The sequence below is a fragment of the Dermacentor albipictus genome, chromosome 7 (genome assembly GCF_038994185.2).
Source record: "Dermacentor albipictus isolate Rhodes 1998 colony chromosome 7, USDA_Dalb.pri_finalv2, whole genome shotgun sequence".
Classification (NCBI taxonomy): Eukaryota; Metazoa; Arthropoda; class Arachnida; order Ixodida; family Ixodidae; genus Dermacentor; species Dermacentor albipictus.
This window is the reverse complement of record NC_091827.1, coordinates 10,070,255-10,095,348: the sequence shown is the minus strand read 5'-3', so window position 1 is coordinate 10,095,348 and position 25,094 is coordinate 10,070,255. Positions and strand designations below refer to the sequence as shown.

Here is a 25,094-nt window from a genome sequence, read left to right as displayed (position 1 = left end):
TGTTGGCACACACAATAGAGTATGTCACCCGGCCGTGAAGTTTGTTAGCACACGAAATAGGCGGCCAAAAGTTGCACGCGTGTCTTTTCTTTTTCGTTTTCTGGGTGAGCTCTCTCTTTCTCTCTGTGTTTTTTTTTAATTGGACAAAGTTGTCCTTGCTACCGCGTTTGATTGGCGGGTTCTTTTTGAAGTGAGGGGTATTCTGCGCACAGAGAGAGGGAGAGAGACAGGTATTCTAAGCGGGATAAGGAATGAGCTGACGCGAAAACATGTTTTGTGACGTGATGGTGCAGGAGAACGATTTCAGTGTATATTTCACCCTTGAATATGCTCACTGCAAGTGTTGATGCACGATAAGTGGTTGGAATCAGCTGTTTGAGCTGTCGTCAACAAAGCAGGCTGGGTAGTTGAAGTGAGGGGGGGCGTTAATGGTGGCATGTGCGATTGAGAAATTTTAATGGAAGGTAGCTGACCGTCTTTCAGAGAGTAAGAGAAAGAAATTGTTTTTACGCGTGTGAAAAATGAGCAGGTAGAAAAGTAGGCTTTGTGTCGCGGTGTGTTATTACGTTATGCTCAGTTCTACACAGTGCAAGCGCGTCTTGCAATTCATATCTTGGGAGGTCTCTTTATGTCTTTTTATTTTTTTTACCAGCGTGATACCTTGATACTTCGTTCGAGAAGTTGCGGTCGGGAAGTCGAATATACAGCATACTTTGTCGTGGAGTTCGAATTTGCAAATGGGAAAAGAAAGCTAACCATAGTGAACGCGAATCTGTGCTCGGACAGAAACGGCTGTTTTCTTTAATGTTCTTTATTCAGACAAAACTCGTTCCCAAAGCAGACTTGACAGTGCCTTTAAATCCCCGTGTTCAAACGGCCGTGGACTTGAAGCTCTTTCGTGGTATCGTTATGATGATGATAATTTCTATTAGCATTCCCTTTCGAAACGGCGCAGCGACAGTCACCTGACCTGCTTGAGTCAGTCAGTAAATACATGTATAGCAGTACAGCATTTTGCCTATCTCTCTTTGATCTTTTCTCCATTCATTAAAACCTCGATATATCCCTGTGCCTGTAACGACTCCAGTACTACCTTCTTTTCCCTGCTTTATTTTACACCAATACTCTAAACGTTTCTTACTTACCTGACCAGTTAATGCTTCCATCCGCTTTGAATCCCAGCGCGTCTGGAAGATGGACGTTCCTTACGGGTCGAGTCGAACACAACGCTACACGTCGTCGATGAGGATAGCAATAGGTGCTTGTTGCTACGGCATATCTCATTTTGTTATAGCGCAAGCTTGACAAGGACAATAGAAGGCACATCTGACACACACAGCGCTGTGTGTGTCAGATGTGCCTTCTATTGTCCTTGTCAAGCTTGCGCTATAACAAAATAAGCTACACGTCGGCCGAGGTGGGCATTACACTTCAGTAACGTTTCTCGGTACTTCGCGCGAGGATGAGTTGGTTTAGAAAAACACTTTCACCCCAAAGCACTCGATTGGACACCGAAAGTATTGGGTTGCAAAACGTTTGCTCTGGAATGGGGGGAGGGGGGGCGTCATTAGAGCGTAGTAACCACTCCAGTCGAGAGTCGGCGCTGTCAAGATGACCTGTGCGCCTTTTAGGTTTGCCGAGGTTCAAAGCTTATGGGAGGCTTAACGATTTACAGGCGAAGACCAGCAAGGAGACGATTCTAGTGTTGGTGGAAAAGAGCAGGGAAGAGATTGGGACGGTATCGTCGCCAGACGATGGTAATATTACGAGATAAAGTATACAGATAGGTAGAATGCTAGGTTACGATACGATAACACTTATACGCAGCTCACACAGGCTTGGCGATTTTTTGTCGCTATCCCGCTTCATAAAGAATCCCATTAACGATCATCATCATTGTCGTGTGTAGCATGCAAAAATTCGGCGTAGACAGTGACGCATATCTCGTTAGAATATCAAAAGTGCACATTTCAAACTGTAGATAAAATGCGGTCAGTCTTCATGATTTCATAGTGTTAAATTTAAAGACATGTAATGAGAAGGTAAACATTGAAGCGGAGAACACAAGCAAGATACGTTTGGAGGACTGGTGGCGCATAAATGGAGAATACTCGCAATGACGTCGAATAAAAATTGGTACGTGACTACGGGATAGTGTAATAATGCGCTTTTTAAAGACAAGAAGTGGGAATAAAACATGCATAATGACATTACAGTTGCACGAGGACCCAAATAATTTGCTTGAGAGTGGTGGTACATATGCCGTATAGTCTCGCTTCAAAGGTGAATTCATTCGTAAGCATCAGCATCATTATCGTGTCGAGTCCAGTTGAGGTGGAGTGTCGAGTGGAGTCCACGTTTCAAGGCCTGTATTCTCAGAAGATCACTTTCGGGGAATACTTTCACTTTCGCGATATTTCGCACGACTGGCGCAGGTTGCGTCGGCGTGCAGCCTGCTTACTTGGCATTGTACCAAGAATGCTTTCGATCCGATGCGTTCGACTCTGTAGTCATCTGAAATATCGCGAAAGTGAAAGTGTCCCCCAGAAGTGACCGTCCGTGAATACCGGCCCAGAATATGGTGGTCAATGCACATAATTTGTTTTCTCCTGTCTTTCGTTTTCGTTAGCAGCAGCCGTAACCACCGCTGACAGCGTCCCGCTCACAGATACGCACAAGCAAGCGCACAAGCACCCACGTGGTCTGCACGTTCGCGTGGCAAGCAACAGTGCTCAGAAGACACGATGGGGGCACGTCTTGACTAAGCGGTGTGTCTTCCGAGTATTTGGGCTCCTAATAGCTTTATCTGCCAGCTGCAGGAGCCTGAACCGCTGTTCCCATCGTTGCGGTCACAGTGCAGGCGCGCGCACACACACACACATGTAGCAAGCGCTGTTCTCAGAATGCACGGCGTGGACGCGTCTTGTCCAGTGCTGCGTCCTCACAGGATGGCGGCTCCGAAGTCCCGCTGCCTAGGGCTTAGAAGCGGCACTTTTTCTTCCTGAATAATCAAGTTTCCCAGGCCTCCGAGGAGCAGGTTTCGGCGGACGTACCTGCGTGATGAACGTAAAGTTACAAGGTTGAACAGACGCAGAACAGAATTATTAAGCTCAAGCAGAGGCGTGCGTTTACAGCACGTATTTTATTGTCCACAGCAAGCTATTAATTTATTTTGATTTGTAGGTATTTGTGAACTCCATAGTATATTGAGTTGAGTGTTGGTGTCATGACTAGCTAAAATGACTACCGTGTATTGCGCGTATAACTGTACGTGTTTTTATTGCACAGTTTACGTTAACTTTCTTTTACCTAAAGCGAGTGATTATGGGACACTTCTCTTGTCTGTTTTTTAATGTGCCTTTTTTTATGTAGGAATAATATGTTTTAGTGGAATGCTTATGGCGAAATGTGTTGTTCCAATTTTTTAACTATGTCTTGTTTTCTCATAGGCGGCTTTAACGGAGCCTACCATCCCATTTTCTGCGGGGATATAAACAAACTAGCAACAACAGGTATTAAGCTAGATTATCACAGTACGCTCCTGTGATTGCTATGTGTGTCCATTCTGTATCATATTCTTTTGCGACAAAAAGCAATGTGCAGCAGACTGCCACAACCTTGCTCAAACACGACTCCTTTTGAACTAAGTAGCTCGCTTTCCTGCCTCTCTACGGCGCTACACCTCCTTCTCATTCTGTCAGTGGAGAAAATCCGACTGCCGACAACGAGAACGAAGAAAAGAGTCAGAGAAAGCTATTTGCTTTAATATCTCGTAGTTCGCTGATCAGCAGGACGCTCTTCCAGCCGAGAAACTTTCGAGCACGAGCCCACATTTACATTTCTCTCCAAAAAGGAGCAAGAAACGACCGCTTGGCCAGAACTCCATTTCTCAACAGTTCCAGCGTTGACCAGTCGGTCGCTGCCAGCATTGAGAGCTGTGCAGGCGATTTAGGCGTGGAAGGTTCTTTTTTTGACAGGGAACGAGTGGCCACTTCGTTCTAAAGAGTAGCTGAGGTAGAGTAATGGCTGAGGCAAAGTTAGGCGTTTAGTACAGAATTAAGGGTGGGCAAAATTGGGAGGTTAGGAGGGCGGACGTTGGGACATAGTAATAGGGTCAGAATATCATTAGGGTTGGGGCAAAGTTGGGGCAGTTAGGTTCTGTGCGAAGTCAGGGGATTAGGACAGAGTTGGGGTCGGTGCAAAGTTAGGAGGTCATGACAGACAGGTTTTCAGGGCGAAGTTTGGCGCTAGAACAGATGTATAGTTTCAAGAAGTATCTTTTGGCAGGCTAGTTGGTTCAGGTTCAGATGCTTCTTCAGCTGATGCAATAGTAACGTGCCTTTATATTGGCTTCATGGCGCTCCGAAAAATAATACACTTGGTTAAACTGCGCTCTTTCGTCTCGTGTCTCTCTCTTTCCCTTTTTTTCTCTCACATTACGGTGTGTATTCTACGCAGTACGCAATAAAATTCAGATATACAGGGTTGCGCCAAAATTAAGACAGTCAGGGTTGCTGCGAAGTCGTGGGGTTAAGGTCTGGGACACATTTAGGGTTGGGTCAAAGTTCGGGATTATGACAGAGTTATGGTTGTTGCAAACTAGTGGTTAGGACATTCAGGTTTGGGGCGAAATTTTGGGGTTACAGTCAGTGTTGGGGCAAAGTTGGGGTCTTGGGAGGTATTCATGGGATTAGCATTCTTAGGATAGTTCACGCACTTTCCCGTGTCTGCCTCTCTATTGCAAAATTGTCTGCGCTAGGAGGCGCGGATGAAGTGAGAGGGTACATGACACCCGAAACGCGTCCTCTACCCCATTTCTTTGCCCGCGTGTTCTAGCGCAAAGAACATCTAGCAATGCACAACCAACTCACCCAAACTTCCACTTCGACTAAGCCTCTAATCGTTTTCCTGCCCACTTGGGTCACTGGGTAGTCCACGGTCTAATGGGTAGAGCATTATTGGGCTGCTGTGCTTAGGGAACCGGGTTTGAAAACAATTGTCGGACCAACTTGGGTAACAGGGCATGTGGCACTTGTAGCATTCAGTAACTGTTTTGTGCGAACTAGATGGCTCTAGGCACGTGCCTGAGCAGGATCAAATGCCACATACATCTGTATAAATACCCATCGCGGACTAATAAACGGCTTTTGTGTGCCGTTGCTAGGGCTAGCCGGGCAGGGCATGGCGGCGGATACAACACTGGGTACGTGCTGCTCATCAGTGAACCGCTTTCACGCCAACTTGTGTCGCTGGGTATGTGGCTCTGAGTATGTGCCGCTCATCAATCGACTTCTTCGACGCTGACTTGGGTCACCGGGTAAGCGCCGCTCTTCGATGACAAAAGAGAATGTATTTAAGGATAGACAAAAGGAAAAGAAATGATAGATATACGCTGGCAATATTTTCTGAATGCGCGTATATAGTCGCACACGCGCCACGCGCAGATGTCGCGGCGGCGCCGCTAGATGGGGCAGTGTGCCCACAGGGAAGTGCGAGAAAGGGTGCCCATCATGCGTATACATGCATTATCCGTACCTGACGCGTTTCTGCGGTGACGATACGGTGTGCCGCTACGTTGATTCAGTTCTAACCACATCATAACGTCGACATTCGTCTGAGATTGGTTCTGTCAGAACTTTATAGGATTGGGGCAAAGTTCTTGCTACGGACAGAGTTAAGGCGGAGCAAAGTTAGGATCTCTTGACAGAGTCAGTGTTGGGGTAGAGTTAAACGTTAGGGCTACGACACACTGTTAGCGCTACGACAGAGCTAATTTGGTTTGGCTGCAGATATTGCCCAATTTACAAATTGAAAAAGAAAAGAAAGGATGCAAGAAAGCGTGATTCTATTTATGCGGAGTTGACCAGAGCCTCTGTGTGCTAGCGGTTTTTGCATGACCCATGAGGGCTATTTCGCGGTTGCGATAAATGTCGACTGTGAACGAGTGCTTTTGCTCGAAACGAAGCACTGCTGCGCAGCATCGACTCACACACTGTCACAAGTCGTCCTTTGGCCGAAAGACATTGCGTTCACAATGGCAAGGTTTCTTTAGAAGGCCCAAGCACGGAACGTCCTGTAAACATCCCACAGAGCACTATATGTAGTGACTTAGAGGAAAGAAGTCAAAGGAAAGAAGGGGGAAGGGGCCTCCTGACAAAGATAAGTAGGCAAACAGGCCGGAGTGTCTCCAGAACTTAAGCTGCTGTTTAGACAAGCGTCCCCATACTTTTGGCAACTTCAAGTGCTTTTTCTGATGCGCAACAACTTATTTCAAGCTTTCTTCGACTCTGTTGTATCCATGGCGGCTTCCTGTCGCGACTATCGCATGGTGCGCGTGTTTGAACTTTGAAACACACGTATAAGTAGCATTATGACCGGCGTTCCGATGAGCTCGAGTTCGTAGATTCGATTCCCGGATGCCACGAAATGCAAAAATTTGGAGGCTTCGCCTTTAAGAGTGGAAAGTGATAGCACTCAAAGATCCCTGACGGCTTCTCACGCTTCCCGGCAACTGCAGCGTCTTAATGTTTACCGGTAAACGCTCGCGGCGAACGCTATGCACGAAGTAAAGTTTCATACAATTTTTATTGTATGAAACTCTGTGGCACGAAGGCGGGCTTTCTGGTCGAAACGCGGCCTCTTGCATGGCCCGCGATGGATGGATGGATGGATGGATGCATAGAGTTTCTCACTATAACACCTAGAGGGTAATCTGGCGCCACCGTCTATGGGACTTTCTTAAGGGGGCACCGTGCCGTCATGGGAATGACGGTATATGTGTCTGCGAGGCTCGTGTTGGCTGGTGTTGTAAGAGGCTTCGTCTAAAACGTGGATATGGCTACGCAAATAACGCGTTCTCAAAGTAAAATCTTCATAGAATGTTTCCATTCACGCATATTACATCTTTACTCACCCACGATGCATGACCAAGGGAAGAAAAGCAAGAACAGACGACCAACTGTTTCAAAGCGAGCGCGAACCTTGTCGTCTGTCCTCCAACTTTAGCGGCCCGCTGATACTTTTTATGTAACGTGTAGTCGTACACACAATAACAAGTTCTCATAGTTAAACAAAACATGTTTTCGCGAATAATAAAGCTAAAACAGCTTTTCACATGCTCTTCTAGTAGAAAATGAATCATTGTGACAGACGGAACGGTACTTGCCAAGCGCGTCTTCAAGGTGTCCTGCCTCTACGAAAACGATGCCAATCCGAATCCACACTATACCGGCATTCCCATACATACCACAGCGCAGCAGCGCCAGATATCCCTCTAGGTAATGTAGTGAGAAACTCTATGGATGGATGGATGGATGGACGGATGGACGGACGGACGGACGGACGGACGGACGGACGGACGGACGGACGGACGGACGGACGGACGGACGGACGGACGGACGGATGTTATGTTATGTTATGTTATGAGTGTCCCTTTTGGAACGGGGCGGTGGGTTGCGTCACCAAGCTCTTGCAATTATATTTCCTAATGCCCTACCTAGGTTAAAAAAGGAAAAAAAAAGACGAGAAAGAAAAAAAGAAACCCCACGATAAATTCCCATAACCAACTTTTCTGACCCCCTATTGTGAACTTTGTTTTTGTACGTCTCCGTTTTTTGTCGTTTCCCTACTTTTCTTCCACCAACCTTCCAATCGCCTCTTACTAATCTCTATTGCGGACGTGTTTACTTTTCCCCTGCTTCCGCTGAACCCAAGGGCTTCAAGGAGGCCAGTGGTGCCTAAATCGACCGCTGGGCAGATGTCTTCACATTTTAATAAAACATGCTCCATCGTTTCGTTAGCTTTAATTACCGCACAAGCAAATGCTTCTTCCTCCTTCTTATTTCTCGCTTTATAGGTGCGTGTTCTGAGGCATCCCGATCTCGCTTCGAAAAGTAATGAGCTTTCCTTTGAGTTATCACAAGTTGTTTCTTTCCTGATTTCGTTTTTTCCTCTTACGTAGTTACTCATGGCAGGTCTCTTTTCCGTTGCCGCCACCTATGAAATTATTTCAGACTCCCTGACTTTGCGCTTGACGTTCTTTGTTGTTGTGTTGCTCACCCTGAAGGCCGCATACTTGCTGGTAAGCTTCCTAGTTCGTTTCCTCCACCGTGAATCAATGTTTTTCCTGTACAGATACCTCAACACTATCCCAGCCCATATACTTTCTTCCATATTCCTCAGTCGTTCTTCATAATAAATTTTACTGTGAACTTCCCTCACATCAAAACTCGTCCAGCCCATGTCACTCTGCACAGCTTCATTTGTAGTCTTCCCGTGAGCGCCCAACGCGAGGCGTTCCACTGCGAGCGCCAGCTGGAAGTGCATTGTAGAAACGCTGGAAAAGGGGGTTGTTTGAGTTCTTGCGTAGCAGCATTGTGTTTTCTCGTATATTCAAATTACAATCCGAGAGATATCATGTCTGTAGGTTGTGTGCAAGTCGTAGTTTACGATTTTGTACGTATGAGCTTGAGAAATTCAATTACTTCAGTGAATTCCTTGCGTCACATAAACGCCCTGGGTATGTGTGGCTCGAAAATATTTTTTTTTTTTTCGAAATGACGTCCGACACTGGACGCGGATGCCGGATTTTTCGCCACACGGGCTCCTTAACGCTGTCGCGTTAAATGTGCTCGTGCACCGAGATTCGGGCGCACGGTAAAGAGCCCCGTGGGGTGAAGACTAGTCCAGGGTTCCACTACGGCGTCCGTGAAGCTCACTGTGACGTCGTGGATTTCGACAGTGTCTACTGGAATCTGTTAAATGGTTCATCCGCGAAGAAGTTGCATTGTAAGGTAACAAACATTGTAAATTAACAAACAGACAACCTAGCAAGCTTTGACATCTTCACCTGCGCCAGAACGGCCCAAATGCGAGAAAATAAAATATAATAAAATCAGTGACGCAAGACTGACGTGCCGACGCTGAGACTTCGATCGGCACGAGATTTTGACAAAAATTGCAAGTTTTGTCTCCATTTGCTTCGATAATTTGCAACGTTTATTTTCTCCCAAATGAACGAAAATAGAAATTAAGAATGCGTGAGCTTGTGTGAATTGGTTATGAGTAGGAAACTTGTAATATCGCGCTATGTGAACGGGACGGAGGCAAAGAAACAAATACTATACGAGGGCCGTGCTTGTTGTATTCGTTATTTTGCCTCTGCCCTGTTTGTGTAGCGTACCTCGGTGAGTTTTCTATAATTGTAAATAGAGTCATGAAACGATGCTTTACTAGACCAAACCGAATATGCGGTACTCTTAATTGGCCGCTGTCGTAGAACTATGGTTTCCACATTGTGCGCACTACCACGATAAGGGTTATACTTGGCTATTTGAATACCTGACGCTCAACGTTTTGTCCACAGAAACGAACGTTGTCGATGACGTCACTGGTCGTGACCCGCAAAAGCACTAAGCAGATATCCCAGGAAAGGTTGCCCTACTGTCGCGGTCGATATTCACCGCAGACCTACAGTTGCGCACATGTTTACAGTAGAGCATTAGTTAGGGTGATGCAAAGCTGGGGCCACGTTGGAACACTACGCTGAATTCCTTTAATTAAATATGGGGATTTACGTGCCAAAACCACTTTCTAATTATGAGGCACGCCGTAGTGGAGGGCTCCGGAAATTTCGACCACCTGGGGTTCTTTACCGTGCACCTAAACCTAAGTACACGGGTGTTTTCGCATTTCGCCCCCATCTAAATGCGGCCGCCGTGGCCGCGATTTGATCCCGCGACCTCGTGCTCAGCAGCCTAACACCATAGCCACTGAGTACGCTGAATTCCTGTTTATGGCGCTGCAGCATTGCCAGTAAGTGCAGCAGCTATTTGATACAAGGACAAGAAGAACAGCGTGTTCTCGTAGCGCACCTGCCATTTCAAGTGCCTTTCTGCGACCTGACTAGGTGCGCATTGATGCGACCTCTGTTTGGCGGTATTGTTTACGTTAGTTTGGTTTATTGTTTACTTTACCTGCAGCAATGGTTACAGCGCCCGACTTGAACCCTGATAAGCGCTGGTTCGATTCCCCACGCCACAGTGCAATTAGTGTTTTCGAGTGCGAATCGTTCAATATTGAGAACGGACAGACACGTTTAGAAAGAAAGGAAAATGACCCCAACGAAGTGGTCCCATACTCACATTAGCAGCAGGCAGAGCACGGTGCCGACGAATATGGAGAGCAGGTAGATGAACTCGCTGACCATGGCTTTCGTGGCCGCGAACACTTCCCAGTAGGCCGCGCTGGCCGCCAGGGGCGCCACGATGCCGAGCACGGCCACGTTGGCGAACAGGGAGCCTGCACGCACGCGCGAGGGCTCAGGGACGCGGTCTGCGGGGAGGCTTCTCGAGAACAAAGGAAATCGCGGGCAAGGTATCGAAAAGAAAAAAAGGAAACAATATTACAGAAATGGCGGAAACTAACCAAGACATTTGGGAGTTTTAGAAATAGGGCATCCGAAGTTAGGGAAAGCTACCGGCCAAAAGAACGCAAGGAAAGTACGAAAGAAATAGGGAAGAAATAGCTGCGTTCCAATTGCGAAACTTCCAAATCGAATAGAATACTATACTATTCGAAAAAAAGATAACGTTTTCTCCAATGCCAAATAGAATGTCGAATATTTTCTCACTTCTGAAGAAAGGGAACCATAAAGTCTTTTTTTTTCTGAAGTCCGCATGATAATGAAATAATGTTTAATTATTTATACCATTATTTATGCCCACCCCTACGAGCATGTTTAGAGGGATGTAGACATGGTGAGCTTGGTTAAGTAATCTGAAAGGAAAACGACGAATTTGCATATAGGCTGCCGAAACGGTAGGCGTTCGTTAGTAAATATATTGAAGTTATTGAGCAGCAGAAGTTATCTGGGCCTACACTGTGCTTGCTTCAGCGCCACTTCGCTCAAGAACTGGCATCTCTGCGTCTTCCCGAAATTGCGTCTTCCCGTCGCAACCTAACGTCGCACATTCGTTTGTAGCACGGGATGGGGAGCGTCTTCACCGCAGCACATTATCTGTCCCGTTCGCCAAGCGCAGTTGTACGACGTACTCACCGAATTCCTCAGGTTGAACCAGCTTCGTCAGCAAAGCCAACACTGCGACGCCGATAAGGGGGGACAGCGAGCCAACGATAACAGCTGGAATAAAAGAAAGTGGTGTGTTGGATTCTTGTTTCAGTACGAACCCCGCTCCGTAAAGATCTATTCGTCTTGTCATTTTTGTATGTGCCGCGAGGCTTTAATAGGTACGATGAAGCATGCCTTCGGCGCAATGGACTCAACGCGGCCGACACGAACTACTACGACTGCGAAATTCAACGGACGAACACGCCAACGCGCTCTGCCTGTAACGCTCCTGATAGCAGCATGTAATATGTGCTTGCTGTGGCTACTTGACGACAGACAGACAGACAGACAAGAAACTTTAATTGGTCCGAAGGGACTACGTTGTCGTAGTCGCGGGCCGCACCCGCGCCGGGGGCGGAAGACCGTGATCTTCAGCCCTGGCGCAGGCCCTTTGGACAGCCCAAAGTTGGACTTGAAGCTTGTCGCTCTTGACGGCTTCATCCCAATCTTCTTGCCTGTTGAAAGGCGAGTGGCGCAACACAGAACATTGCCACAGCATGTGGTTCAAAGTGGATCGTTCCTCGCCGCAATCTGGGCAGCGGGGATCCACGCCCGGAGTGTAGTGGCTCAGCCTTGAGCGAGACGGAAAGGAGCCCGTCTGCAGCATTCTCAGCACCGACGCTTCGGGCCTGCCTAGCTTCGGGTGAGGAGCCGGAAACTGTCTGCGTCCCAGCTGGTAGTGAGCAGTTATCTCGTGGAAAGTTAGCAGCGGGTCCGTGGTTCGGTCGATCCCCTGCGAAGCTGGGCCCCTCGGACCGGCGCGGTTGATGAGACCTCGCGCCTGGTCGTGGGCCAGCTCATTCGGGTTGATCGAGCCAGGGGAGACGTTCCGGCCCATGTGAGCCGGGAACCAAGTGATGACGTGACGGGCCGTGCCTGTCTTGCGGGTCCTCAGCACTGCTGCAGCCTCGGCCGAGACCGAGCCGGCGAGAAAGGCCATCGCCGTCGACCTGGAGTCTGTGAAGATATGCGTGCGCCCGGGTTCGCACAGAGCCAGCGCCACTGCGACTGAAGGTCTTCGAATGCGGACACCGCACTTCCATCGCGACGCGAGGTTAAAGCTGCGGCACGTTCTCGACCCGTGGCGAAGCGCCACCCGCGCATTACGCGCCACAAACGCGATGTTGATGTTTCTGGTGTCCACATGCCTCAACGAAACTCCGTGAATATTCTTATTGTGTGTCACTGTATGGGCTGCTTGCATATTTATAGGATCAATGTGTATGCCATAATTATCACCCAGCACCAGGCAATCAAGTAGGGTAAAATCTTCAGCTTATCAATTAAGTTTGTATTTCTCTTTCTGGCCACACAAAGAGAAGCTCCTGTGCGCTGTTTATCCGTTTATCTGCTTATGTGATAGCTGTGTGTATACGTTAAAGGGACACTAAAGCGAAACAATAAATCAGTTTAGACTAATGAAGCATTGTTTGAGAACCCTGCAGGCAGTCATTTCAAAAAAAGATAGTTTGATTATTAGATGAGAAAATGAAGGTCCAAGTATCAGTATTTGAATTTCGCGCCGAAACCCCAGCGCCGGTACGTCAGCGTGACGTCAGGGATTCCAAAGTATGTTTTCGCATTAGGGCCGCGTTGGCTGAATAAAAGTTCCCGAAACTTGCCATGTTTAATATTTGGTTCCTTTAAAACACAATGTAGCCAATCTGTACCGCTATATATAATTTGTAGGCCCTAGAAGATGCCATCAAAATCCAAGACGTCACAGCCCCCAGGTGCGGGAACTTAAGCAGGCGTCGCCACCCGTATTTCGTTCTTGCGCTTTTTCTGGCTTACAAAACGTCGTATTGTTGTAAGAGTGGTGTTTTTGGTATTGTAGAATGGTAATTTACTGATGAAGAAGAAATCATCTTTCACTTTAGTATCCCTTTAATTATCGCGGACACCTGGATAGAAGCTGGATGCCTGGCCCATCTACTGGCATGCTGCTCCCCAGGCATCCAGCTTATCATTAAAGTATATATATATATATATATATATATATATATATATATATATATATATATATATATATATATATATATATATATATAATCACTGCAGAAAGCGGAGAATTCAATCTGTGCGGCACAATTATAGGGCATTTGCGTGAACCTGACAGAGGCTTGTCGAGTCGCTTTGTTGGGCTCATGTAAACACGAGAATGGGGTGGGCCGGCGCTACAGCGTAACAAAACTTTATTTGACCAGTCTATAGAAATTTACCGATGTTTTACTATGGAGCTATAATAATGTTTGTGGGCAAATAAACGTCGAGGGCTTTAGTATCACAATGGAACACGGTGGCCATGAGAAACGCCGTAGTGTGGGGTTCTGGGATCTTTCACCGGAACTTCCCGAAACTAAGTTCACCAGCTATTGTTCTTTAGCGTGCACTTAACGCACGGTGTAGGGTAGCATACAGGATTTTCTGTTCTGGATGTTATCCCTGCCTTTCTGTACCCACTGTACGCGAGCGTTTTGTCAATTCGCCCCACCCGAAATGCGACCGCCGCTGCCCGGTATCCAAATCGCTACCTCCTATATACTCAGCAGCAGGGTGCCCACGCATCCACTGAGCGACCGCTGCTGGCAACGTGTCTGTAGGCGGTCTGCATACGCAGACGGCGACCAGAGAACACGTCTCGATAGGCGTCAGATAAAGATCAAGAGCTGGCCGCATAAAACTGCGTCTGGAAGGACTTGCGGCATAGCAAGCGCAGCAGGTCTTTTGCACAAGGTGCCACTGATGGTTGTACGCGCACTTGCTATAAATCGTCGTTTGTATATGGTGCACGTGGTGACGAACTTGCGCAACCCATGGGCGAATACAGCGTGCGTTGGTGAAGCACTTTGTTTGCTGCAGCAATATACTCTGACATAGACTGCGGCATCATACACTGGGTGAATAGTGGCTGTTGCCTCCGAGCTTTTGGGGCATGCTTTTGCGTCTTTTTCCTCCTCTATTGCTTTCTTCTTTCATAACGTAACCAGACATATGACACACAAGAGGCTTCAGATAATTAAGGGGACACAAACCAGTGCAAACGTTAATGAAGTAAATTTTTGCGTATCTAAACACATATTACATTAAGATGGAAAACTGGGCGTGTTGGCTTAGTAAATTCTGAGCTGGAAGGCTCGTAGACGACGACACACATAGCATATGTGTATACGTGCCTTTCACATCAGAATAGACACATGACATACAAGAGACGTTAGAAAAAACACCTGAACCAGCGAAAAGAGTAGTAATGGCTTGCTACCTCAAGTAACATTTTGCGCAACTAAACATATGACAAACAGTAGGCTTCAGGCAAGAGAATTCGACAACCAATTCGAAAACCAAGATAACTTGCTATGACAAGTAATTAATTTTTTTTTTGTAATTAGACATGTGACACACAAGCGGCTTCAGACAAAAAGCCTCGCGAACTAGTGCAAATATAGTAAGTATCGCGAGTGGAACACGTACCGATGCCGTGCATTCCGCCGGTGAGCGCGATCGCCTTGATGGCCGACGCGCCCATGAAGGAGACGGCGCCAGCGATGGCCAGCGACGAGTCCCGGAAGCCCAGGCTGCGCGCCAGCCACACGGCGAGCATCGTGATCATGGCCTCGCACACGAACTGCAGGCCCAGCATCAGCGACGCCTGGTGTGTCCAGCTGAAGTGCCGGAACAGATACTCGGCCCACACCGCCTGCTCGCCTGCAGCGTCGACCGACGTTCGTATATATCGCTTCGAAACAGAGGATATAGCTGCGGAAGTCGGCAAGCGGAGAAATCGCGCGTGCGAACGCGGTTGTAGCTTCTTCGAATACTGTACTTTCTTAATGAGAGCAGCATTCCGGGCAAGTTGGTAATGTATTACTCAAGTGATATCGCGCAACAAAAAACGACACGGACGTAAGACACACCAAGCGCTTGGTATGTCTTATCTTACGTCCGTGTCGTTTTTTGTTGCGCAATATCACTTGAGTAACTGCACGTTCAGGTGGACGTCGATCTTTTATTGCGATTATGGACACAGGCGAATTTCCGCCGTTGTCGGCGTCGTCCTGAGGTTCCGTATAAAGTCGATGTGCGATAACATCGGTGTGCCGCACGCTGTAGGTGCGAGTGGAAGCTTGCGAGGGTGAGTCGAGAGGGGGGGTTTAATAAACGTAAGTGAAAGTGTCCGATGGAAGGATTCAAAGAGGGGACCCCTAGCACAACAGCTCGTTTTTTTTACTTAGTCAGCTTACGTTTATATCAATTCGTGCTTCCACTATACAGCTACGAGTCTTACACTTCGTGTAACATTCTAACATGTTGCTATCGCATTCATTGCTTTGCCCCTATGGTGAAACTGTGATACTTTCTTCTTTATCCAAGAAGTCCCAGAGAAGTCAGTCAGACCACATACGCAATTAAGGTAGCTGGAAAGAGGCAAAGAATGTTTTCTATTAAAAGCCCTCCTTGCCTCGTGTTCTATAGCTTCGATCTAGCCTAGGCGGATGACAGCCTTTTCCTTTCATCTAGTTTTCCCCACCTTGCACATTTCCGAACTGATCTGCTATATTTAGTGCCGCGCGTATCGAGTTGATTCACCCTCGCCCTGCGATCTGCAAGCCTCTTGTTTAGCTTAGATGCTATAGCGACCATCCATGGAAAGGCTTTGGTCACGGGTTCGCAACGTGGACCAAGACGAATTATTCAACTAGGAAGCCTTCTTTCTGAGAAACCCGTATTGATTTCGTTTGTAGCTTCGTGCTACTGTGAGGTGTACAGGCACGTACCCAGGATTTTTTTTTCGGGGGGGGCCCACCACCTCCATCATCATCATTGTCGTCGTCATCGTCATCATCATCATCATCATCAGCCTGTTTTATGTCCACTGCAGGACGAAGGCCTCTCCCTGCGATCTCCAATTACCCCTGTCCTGCGCCAACCGATTCCAACTAGCGCCCGCGAATTTCCTAATTTCATCGCTCCACCTAGTGTTTTGTCGTCCTCGATTGCGTTTCCCTTCTCTTGGTACCCATTCTGTAACCCTAAGGTCCAACGGTTATCTAACCGGCGCATTAGATGACCTGCCCAGCTACAGTTTTTTCCTCTTTATATCAATTAGAAGATCGTCTATACCCGTTCGCTCTCTGATCCAAACCACTCTCTTTCTCTCTTAACGTTATGCCTAGCAATCTTCGTTCGATCGCTCTTTGCGCGGTCCTTAACTTGCTCTCAAGTCTCTGCCCCATATGTCAGCACTGGCAAAATGCACTGATTGCACACCTTACTTTTCAATAATAATGGAAAGCTTCCAGTCAGGAGCTGGCAATGTCTGCCGTACGCGATCCAACCTATTTTTATTCTTCTGTGAATTTCCTTCCTATGATCAGGGTTCCCTGTGATTAATTGACCTATAGGTAAACATACTCTTTCACAGTCTCTAGTGGCCGACTGGCGATCCTGATCTCTTGTTCCTTTGCCCGGCTATTTATCACTATCTTCGTCTTCTGCATATTAATATTCAACCCCACTCTTACACTCTCTCTGTTAAGGTCTCCAATCATTTGTTGTAACTCCTCTGCATTGTTGTTGAATAGAACAATATCATCGGCAAACCGAAGGTTGCTGAGATATTTGCCGTCGATCTTTACTCCTAAGCCTTCCCAGTTTAATAGCTTGAATTCTTCTAAGCGCGCAATGAATAACTTTGGAGAAATTGTGTCTCCCTGTCTGACCCCTTTCTCTATAGGTATCTCCCTGCTTTTCTTTTGTAGAACTAAGGTAGCTGTAGAACCTCTGTAGATATTCTTTCGCGAAGGACGAGTCAGTAAGACGAGAAACTATTTACAGATTATATTTACAAAAACGTTGCAGCGTTGACCGGTTAGATTCACAGCGCGAGCCCAGTTCGTTCTTCCTCCTCTTTTCTGGAGTTATGGCGCCTACGCGCCTCGTTCAAGCAAACAAATACCACACGCATGTAGCAATATTTTCCAAGCTTTTTACGTAAGCGTTCTGTACTCCTTGATTACCTAGTGCCTCTACGATTGCTGGTATCTCTACTTAATCAAATGCCTTTTCGTAATCTATATAAGCCACATAGCGAGGCTTATTGCACTCTGCAGATTTCGCGATAACCTGATTGATGACATGGATGTGATCCAGTGTAAAGTATCTCTTCCTGAAGCCAGCCTGTTCCCTTGGTTGACAAAATCCAGTGTTGCCCTTATTCTATTGGAGATTATTTTGGTTAATATTTTATATAATACTGGGAGCAAGCTAATGGTCCCATAATTGTTCAATTCTTTAACGTCTCCTTTTTTTGTGGATTAGTATAATATCTGCATTCTTCCAGTTTTCTGGGACCCTTGCAGTCGATAGACACTTCGTATAAAGAGCCGCCAGTTTTCCAAGCATTATGTCTCCTCCACCTTTGATTAAATCGACTGTTATTCCACTTTCTCCTCCCGCTCTTCATCGTTTCATGTCTTGCAGGGCCCTTCTGACCTCATCGCTAGTTATAGGAGAGTTTCTGTATCCTGTTCATTACTGTTTCTAAGTGAGCTATCGTGACTCCTCTGGGTGCTGTATACAGGTCAGCTTAGAATTTTTCCGCTGCTTTTTCTATATCTTCGAGATTGCTGATGATATTATCCTTCTTATCTTTTAGTGCATACATCATTGTTTGTCCTATGCCAGGTTTCTTTTTTACTGATTTCAGGCTGCGTTCATTTTTTACGGCTTCTTCAGTCTTTCTCATGTTATATTTTCGAATAGTTATTTGTTTCGCCCTGTTGATCAGTTTTGACAGCTCCGCGAATTGCGTAACGCTGTGCGGCCGCCAGTCCCATACAACCGCGTGGTGCGCAGGACCCTGCGATTCTAGACGTACTGCGCTCACCGCGAAAGGTTAGAAAAACACCCACATAAGCACAGCAGAGAAGTGGCTACGTGTGGCGGTTCCAAACAAGTAATTGTTCTCCACTTCCGGCGGCGTTTTCTCTACTTCCTTTTAAATAAAAAGATGTTGATCCATAAATATTCTCATAAAAAACGGTTAACTTATTTATTATTTGCTTTTGCTTGCAGTTTGGTTGTTACCTTGGCTCTCTCCCTTAGTAGATCGCTTAATTTCTCAACTCCTTGCGATTTTTGTTTCCAGTCGCCAATTTTGCACGAAAAGTGCTATACAATTAGGGAAAAACAGACGAGGTAACGGGTGACAGTCATCTTACTTATGGGTTTAAGGGTTATTGCAGGGTTTCATGATGGACGCTCTTTCACATTATTTTATTTCCCACCTTATCTAACCCATATCAAGTGTATATGGTTCCGGGCATCTGCCAGCGTCGCGGCGAGCCGTAACTCAAGGAAATATTGGAGCAAAGGGATAAGTTAAACGCAATTAGCGTTTTCTCCGGCCGCAACTCGTTCCATGAGAGTACAGAGCAGCTGAGTAACAGCCGCGTCCCTCTCCTGGTCCCAGGACCAGCCTAAACAAAGAAGTTTGAACTAACAAAAGCAACAGCTATGCGCGTGACGGTTGAATAGATGGTGACAATTGAACGCATCTCGAGTTAATCGCGCGGGTGCGGAATCTATGAGAAAACTGTCCTTCACATTACAAGAGATGCCGATAACTACCGCCATCTAAAAGTAGTGAAAAAGGCAGCATAATGCTGACCGATGAACAGCTGCCAAGTCTCAACATTGATCTGGCGGCGCTTTAGGAATGTGTGAGGAGTGGTGGCGTGGGCGGGGAGGGGGGGGGGGGGGTATGCCACTTGATTTCGGGGGGGGGCCCGGGCCCCCCCGGGCCCCCCCCTGGGTACGTGCCTGGGTGTACTACAATATTGCCCTTTCATTATGATGATGTTTATTGGCAACCCATTCGAAATAATGCGAAATGGAGCATATTGCCTATCTTTCCTTTAACCTTTCTCTCTCCGTTAGACCACCTCTTTATATTGTACAGTCATCTATGCCTGTAACAACTCCTGGTTCTATTAATCTCTTCCCTGCATGTTTTCTACCTATACTCTAAATGTAGTTTGGTTAATATCGACTGCCTACTAATTATTGCTTGCATTCGATTTGAATCGCAGCCTTTATGGAAGATGGACGTTTCCTACGTACTGGTCTAGCTTGGCGAATACCTTTGCATTCTTGTAGTATGTGCTCAGTTGTACCAAATGTTTTGCTGCAGTAGACACATTCCTCATCCTGTTCCGAATATTTGCTCCAGTATGTTTTTTGTCTTTATAGGCAGCCAGCTCGGACCCCAAATAGCGAGGCACTGCCATTTGTACTATATCGTACAAAATTTCCATGGTATTCCTTTTTTTGTTTTCAGCCGTTGCATCCGATTTATCGTTTGTGCTACTCTAACCTTCTTTTTCATGACTTCGAATTTGGCGACTCCAGCGCCTAATGCTGGAGGTCACGAGATGGGGAGAAGAGCGCACATCTACTCCTTAGCCAGGCCGTGGCTATACGGCGACCCGCGCACCTCATCTTGGACGTTATATGCTGCGGGTGCAAACACTATGGGCGAGCCGCGATGGCAGGGTGGTTTGTGCGCGCTGTCATGTTGTAATCGCGTAATTCCAAGTTTCGAAAATGTGCCGGCGCTCTTCACACGCCAGCGTTGTCACAACGAGTGTCGGTTGGTCATCGACTGAGATATATTGATGTTTGCCTTTGTGTGTGCATGACATCTTTATTCGTAATTTGTTAGTAAGCGAATATTTACGGCCATTTATGTGGCTGATGAAACTATGAACCTTACGTCGTATAATATTTTGCCATTGCTATCGTGCCCTAGTTTCGCCTTTGGGGTGAAACTGCTAATTTTTTATTGTGTCCTCAAAGTGATATATGTTTCATAGCTACATTCCACTTACCTTTTGCCTCAGATTACTTTAGTGGATGTTTGAACAGGTCTCCCCTTCGTTTATTTATACGCTCAGGTATTTACGTTGCTTTACTTTGTGTGCGACTCGCTGTTGTAATAATACCGCGGCATTACTCGTGTCTTGATGGATTACTTGCTGATTAGGAAAATTAGTGCAACAAAAGGCAACGCACGCAGGAAGGGAAAACAAAATCTTTCTGTGTGTGTTTTCTTTTTGTTGGGCAAATTTTGCTCATCAGCAATGCGAGACCAAGTAGCTCCACAAATAATTCTTCTTGATCACTCGAGACATTAACAATCAGAATCCCGGCCCGAGTTCTCTTTGCTAAAGTTTAGGCCTACATATCTGTCGCTTCATTGCCACACGTATCGCAGGTCACTGCAATCCCCCTGCATTGTTCGCTAGTAGGACTGCGTCGTCCGCATATATCAGCGCAGGTCTGCTGCACACGCTGCCCATTACCGAAGTAAGATAAATTAAAACCTAATTCACTGCTTTCAAGTCGTCTTTCTGCGCTTTTAACATATGAGCGTGGGCAACAATTGAGCCCAAGGCCATCCTTTCTTCAGTGTTGCGCATATATGGGGCCACAGCGTGTCGCAGAGGCGAGACACTCGGGCACGAAGCGGGAGGAAGTAGGCAGAGAAAACCGCCATTACTTTAAATCGTTATATAGCACCAGAGATGGACTATTCTTATAACGATGTATGTGCCAACCTTCGCCGTATGGAAAAGCCAACTCACCGCAGTACACGAAACGTTCCAGCAGGAACACGGCGCCGAGTACGAGTATGAAGCGTCTGGCCCTGCTGGGCCTCCTGCGTGCCGCAAACATGGCGACGTCCTTGACCTGGCGCATGCCCACGAAGTTCCACAGGGGGTTCCCGTGGTACCCGGGAATGACGCGCAGCGACTCGCGCACCACCATGGCCACGCCCACCAGGCACACCATGTCGAGCACGAGCTGCGCGCCCACCACGGACACGGCGATGCGTACGAACGAGTCGGAGGCGACGAGCGGCTTCCAGAGCCTCTCGACGAACACAGATGCCGCGCTGCCCACGTACAGCGCGAACGTGAGCGCCCCGATGCGGAACGTGCGGCTCCTGTGGTCAGAGTTGTCGCTCACGTGACACAGGGCGCCGGCCGCGAACAGGTTGAGGCTCCCCAGGAGCCCTGCGGGTCGGAGTCCAAGGCCGAACAGTAAGGGCGAAAGACATAAAGGGTGGCTGATATCAGTCGATTTATCAAACGAACGAACGAAAGAATGAATGAATGAATGAATGAATGAACCTTATGGTTTCAAAGTAACGTAAGCTGATACCATTACATTGGTTTGAGACCAGTGGGCGGCCACATGGTAACGTGCGCGATACGTTTCGCTAATGTTCTGAGGAAGCAGACCGAAAGAGAAGGAAATATATGCGGTCATCATAACAAAGGCGCTCGTTGTAGTATAAGAAAGTCGCTCACCCGACACAATAGTCACTCCGTAGATGGCGTTGCGTCCGGGCATCGTGCCGAGCACGAAGACCAGCGCGGACAGGTCCTTGATCAGGGCCCCCGTCATGGCGAGTATGAAGTGCAGCTTCCGGCCGTGGGCGTCGCTCCAGCCGCCCACCATCAAGCAGACGAGCAGAGAGCAGGCCAGTTCGACGAGCGGAAGGCTGAAGACCAAGTCCCGCACGCGTGGGTGCTCCGTCCCGCCAGTGGCGTTCATCACCGCATCGACGCATTCGCCCAGGAGCTGCGCGGAGCCATTCGTCGTCGAGTTGGCGACGACGACGTCTGGCCAGCTGGGGTCGCCGCGGTAGACGCACTCCGAGATCGTCAGCAGCAGTTTGTACACGCTAATCGACGTGTACTGCGCGAAGATGTAGATGAAGGCGAACGCCTCCATGGCGAAGTCGGAAGCCCCAAACTGGCGGCGGCGGCGGCTGTGCGACGACGTCGTGAAGTCCATTCCGTGCGTGGGAGTTCCGCACATTAGGCTTAGGAGGAAGGCGTGGCGAAGTCTAGCTACAGTCACGCCGCGGCCCTGGCAGCTCCCGGTGACGCGAGCACCGTGGTGTGGCTTGCCCTGAAACAGACGGCGGCGTGAAATGCACTAAGTACCTGCGTTCGACCGCGAGACAAAAACTTAGCAGAAGGGCGATGTAGTCTGTTCCATTCGACAACTATTTTAGAAACGTCACACCTATCGACGCCAAGTACGAGCTCATGGAAGTCTTAAGAAACTACTGGTGCAAAACATGCCTCGCCGGTTCTTCCTTTTTCTTTTTCTTCTTCAATGTTCGCTGCCGACTCCATAGCCGCAGTATATACATATATATTGTAACTGCTACGAAGAACGCCGCAAATGAAAGAAGAGGAAGAGAAGGGCAAACAGAAAGTTAGAGTATATCAGTGGGTAAGACAGGGGAATACTTGGTTTATATGTGTGTGTTGCTCTAGCTGTTATTCCCACGCTGGCATGTTCGCACCTTTTCGTGCTTATCTTGTCTCCAAACAATATTCGGCACCTATCTTGTGTGTCATGATTTCTTTAACCCTATACGCGCCTGGTGTTTTCAGATAACGAATCGCGCGTGCGCGTACCACATTGGCATATAGAGTTCCTGACAGGGAAATGTAGCGAGCGGCTGTAGTGTTAAACAAAGGAAAGCCAGGCAAGATAGATAGCGATTATTTTTTGAGGAACAATATTTTCCCGCCATGATGTGACAATTTTTTTAAAGTTTGTACACTATCACTTTGAAAAACATGTTACACCTTTCTGGGCTTATCTTTTCCCAAAGCAATAATCGTCATCTGTCTCGCTGCTTTCCTGTGAAGAGCGTTATATATGTCACGCCGATAACGTATACATGTCATTCGTAACCCGAAATTACCTGGCGCGCAATTTTAAAGAAAGGAAAAGGACGTAGAATAGATCACGAACATTGCTTGGGGACAGTCTGTAGCCCCGTATAGGATGCATCTATAGAGTCACAACGGACTTAAGCGCTAGAGGAAGTCAGAGCGCTGTAGTTCGCCTCGTGCGAATAACAGGCCTGCTAGATAAGTTGTGATAGTGTCGCCTCGTAATATTTTAGGCCGAATTACGTTTTGCCACTCTCCTTTCGCCCTTTCTATCTCTTTAAATCCTTATTACCCCGTGCAATGTGACAAACCGGACTTTTTTTTTTCCTTTTCTAGTTAGCCTCCCTACGTTTTCTTTAGTTGATATTTTTTCTGCCTCTCTCAGAATGTAGCGCCAGTAATTTTCGCAGGAAACTCTGAGCCTGATGCTCGAAGTTCTCGAAATTTCTTTTTTTTTTTCCTTCGCACCCTATGTATGCCTGCAGGCATATAAACGGTGTACTCCCAGTTATCGAGTGCTTCTGAACAATCACTCAAGTATTTTCTTGTGTCTCTTCCTCTTCATTATCACTGTCCCGCTATGTTATCTCTGGCATTAACGGAAGCACAAGCTATCCTCAGATAGCCGCGTCAATGTCGAGTGCACGAATACTCGAGCTACGCGTTGTATATGTATGCTGCGCTTTTGTCAGCCTCTAGAAAGAGACAGAGTAACGATCGTGTGTCCTCATTGCATATATGCGTGAATACACTGCATGCGGTAGTTGTACGAGCCTGCCCCTAATTTCGGCGGCTAGAGATTTCTTGGTCTGATAAAAGGCTCCCCGTGACGCATGCAATGCAGCAACTGAAACTCGGCGTCTCCGTCACGATTCTCTTGCGCAGAAGGCACCGCGGAAGGCGTGTTACGGCGGTTACGACCGGCCTGGCGCCAATGATAGCAACGATAGCAGTGCTTCCTGTGAAGCAGTTCACGCAATGATGCGCTGATAGAAGTGGAACTTGTACTTTAAGAATGCTCTCGCAAGAGGCAGCGACTATGGAGCCGCCGCAGTGCGAGGCCCTCTTCTGCAACTGCAAATTTCTGTACCGAAACATGCGAGCCAGACGTGAGCTCTGATAAGAAGAGGTGGATAGGAAAGGAGACAATGGCTCTCTTACCTTTTTTTTTTCTTCCTCTATCCTTGTTGATGCTTGAAACAAAAGCGGCGCAATGGTTCACTTTCACTTCCACTCAGTGTTACAACGTGACCAATCTATTGTTACAAAATTTCTGTAGGACAAGGTCGACCCATCACGGCCGACATCCCTGCCTGGGAAGGAAATTACACGCGACGACAATCCGGGGTAGCGTCCGTCTGGAGCGCGAGTTCGCGCGACTGTGCGCACCAGCAGACGAACCGCACAGCTCTCGCCACGCAGCCGTTCCACGCAGCTACCCTTATCCCGAAGCCGGCGAGTCTAGCCTGACTGTGACCCCGACTTCTCCCGCCAGAGCCCAACCACTGTGTTCTGTGTTTACTTTTTGCTTCTCGTCTGCGCTATTATCTACGATACCTCTGGACTTCTCTCGGCAAAAATATGGTCGCGGAGCAGACGATGCTAAATTACTACGGGAAATGCCGTCTGCTCTTTACTATCGTAACCGGCTCCGGCCGACCGGGCTGCGCGTAAAACAATGACGTCAAGTCGCTATCCGCTCTCGCAGTGAGTGTGTATTGACGACTAGTATATCCAAATATCTGAGTGCCACGTATACCACCGGGGTAGACATGGTGGGGAACTCAAGATCGAATGTTCTGAGTTTTACAAAAGCTTCCTGAATCCCGACTTGACGTTGTCGGTACAAGTGTCTGCCCTCAACTTGGACCTCTCACCACAAGTGTGAGTGTGCCACAAGCATATTGAACAAGTTGCGGCTTGTAGCTGTACTCAACGAGTTCTCAGCTTTTCTCTGATTGTTCTTCCTGTCCGTGTTAGCATGTTTCCAACGAAGAGAGATAGAGATAAAGAGGAAAGGCAGGGAGGTTAACCAAATATCAGTCTCCGGTTTGCTATACACTGGGGATGGGAAATAGGGGTTCGAAAGAAGGCAGAGAGGAAAACGTTAAAAGAACACGCACGCACGGAGTCACACACACACAAGAGGCGTTCCAGTTAAAGACGTTCACTAAGGCCGGTATATCGCAAAAAGCGCAATAATG

The 25,094-nt window shown here is 47.5% G+C and overlaps 1 protein-coding gene across 1 annotated transcript; it reads right to left on the bottom strand.

Moving 5' to 3' along the window:
- Nucleotides 1–2,152: 2,152 nt before the first annotated feature.
- Nucleotides 2,153–24,347, bottom strand: LOC135904345 (lysosomal proton-coupled steroid conjugate and bile acid symporter SLC46A3-like). Its single transcript, XM_065434986.1, has 7 exons — nt 24,052–24,347; nt 21,502–22,108; nt 20,773–21,204; nt 14,600–14,833; nt 11,057–11,140; nt 10,143–10,299; nt 2,153–3,053 (listed from the first exon to the last, which is right to left on the bottom strand). The coding sequence occupies exons 2-7, from the start codon at nt 22,013–22,015 to the stop codon at nt 2,942–2,944; spliced, it is 1,533 nt and encodes a 510-aa protein (XP_065291058.1). The 5' UTR covers nt 22,016–22,108; nt 24,052–24,347; the 3' UTR covers nt 2,153–2,941.
- Between the last annotated feature and the right edge of the window lie 747 nt (nt 24,348–25,094).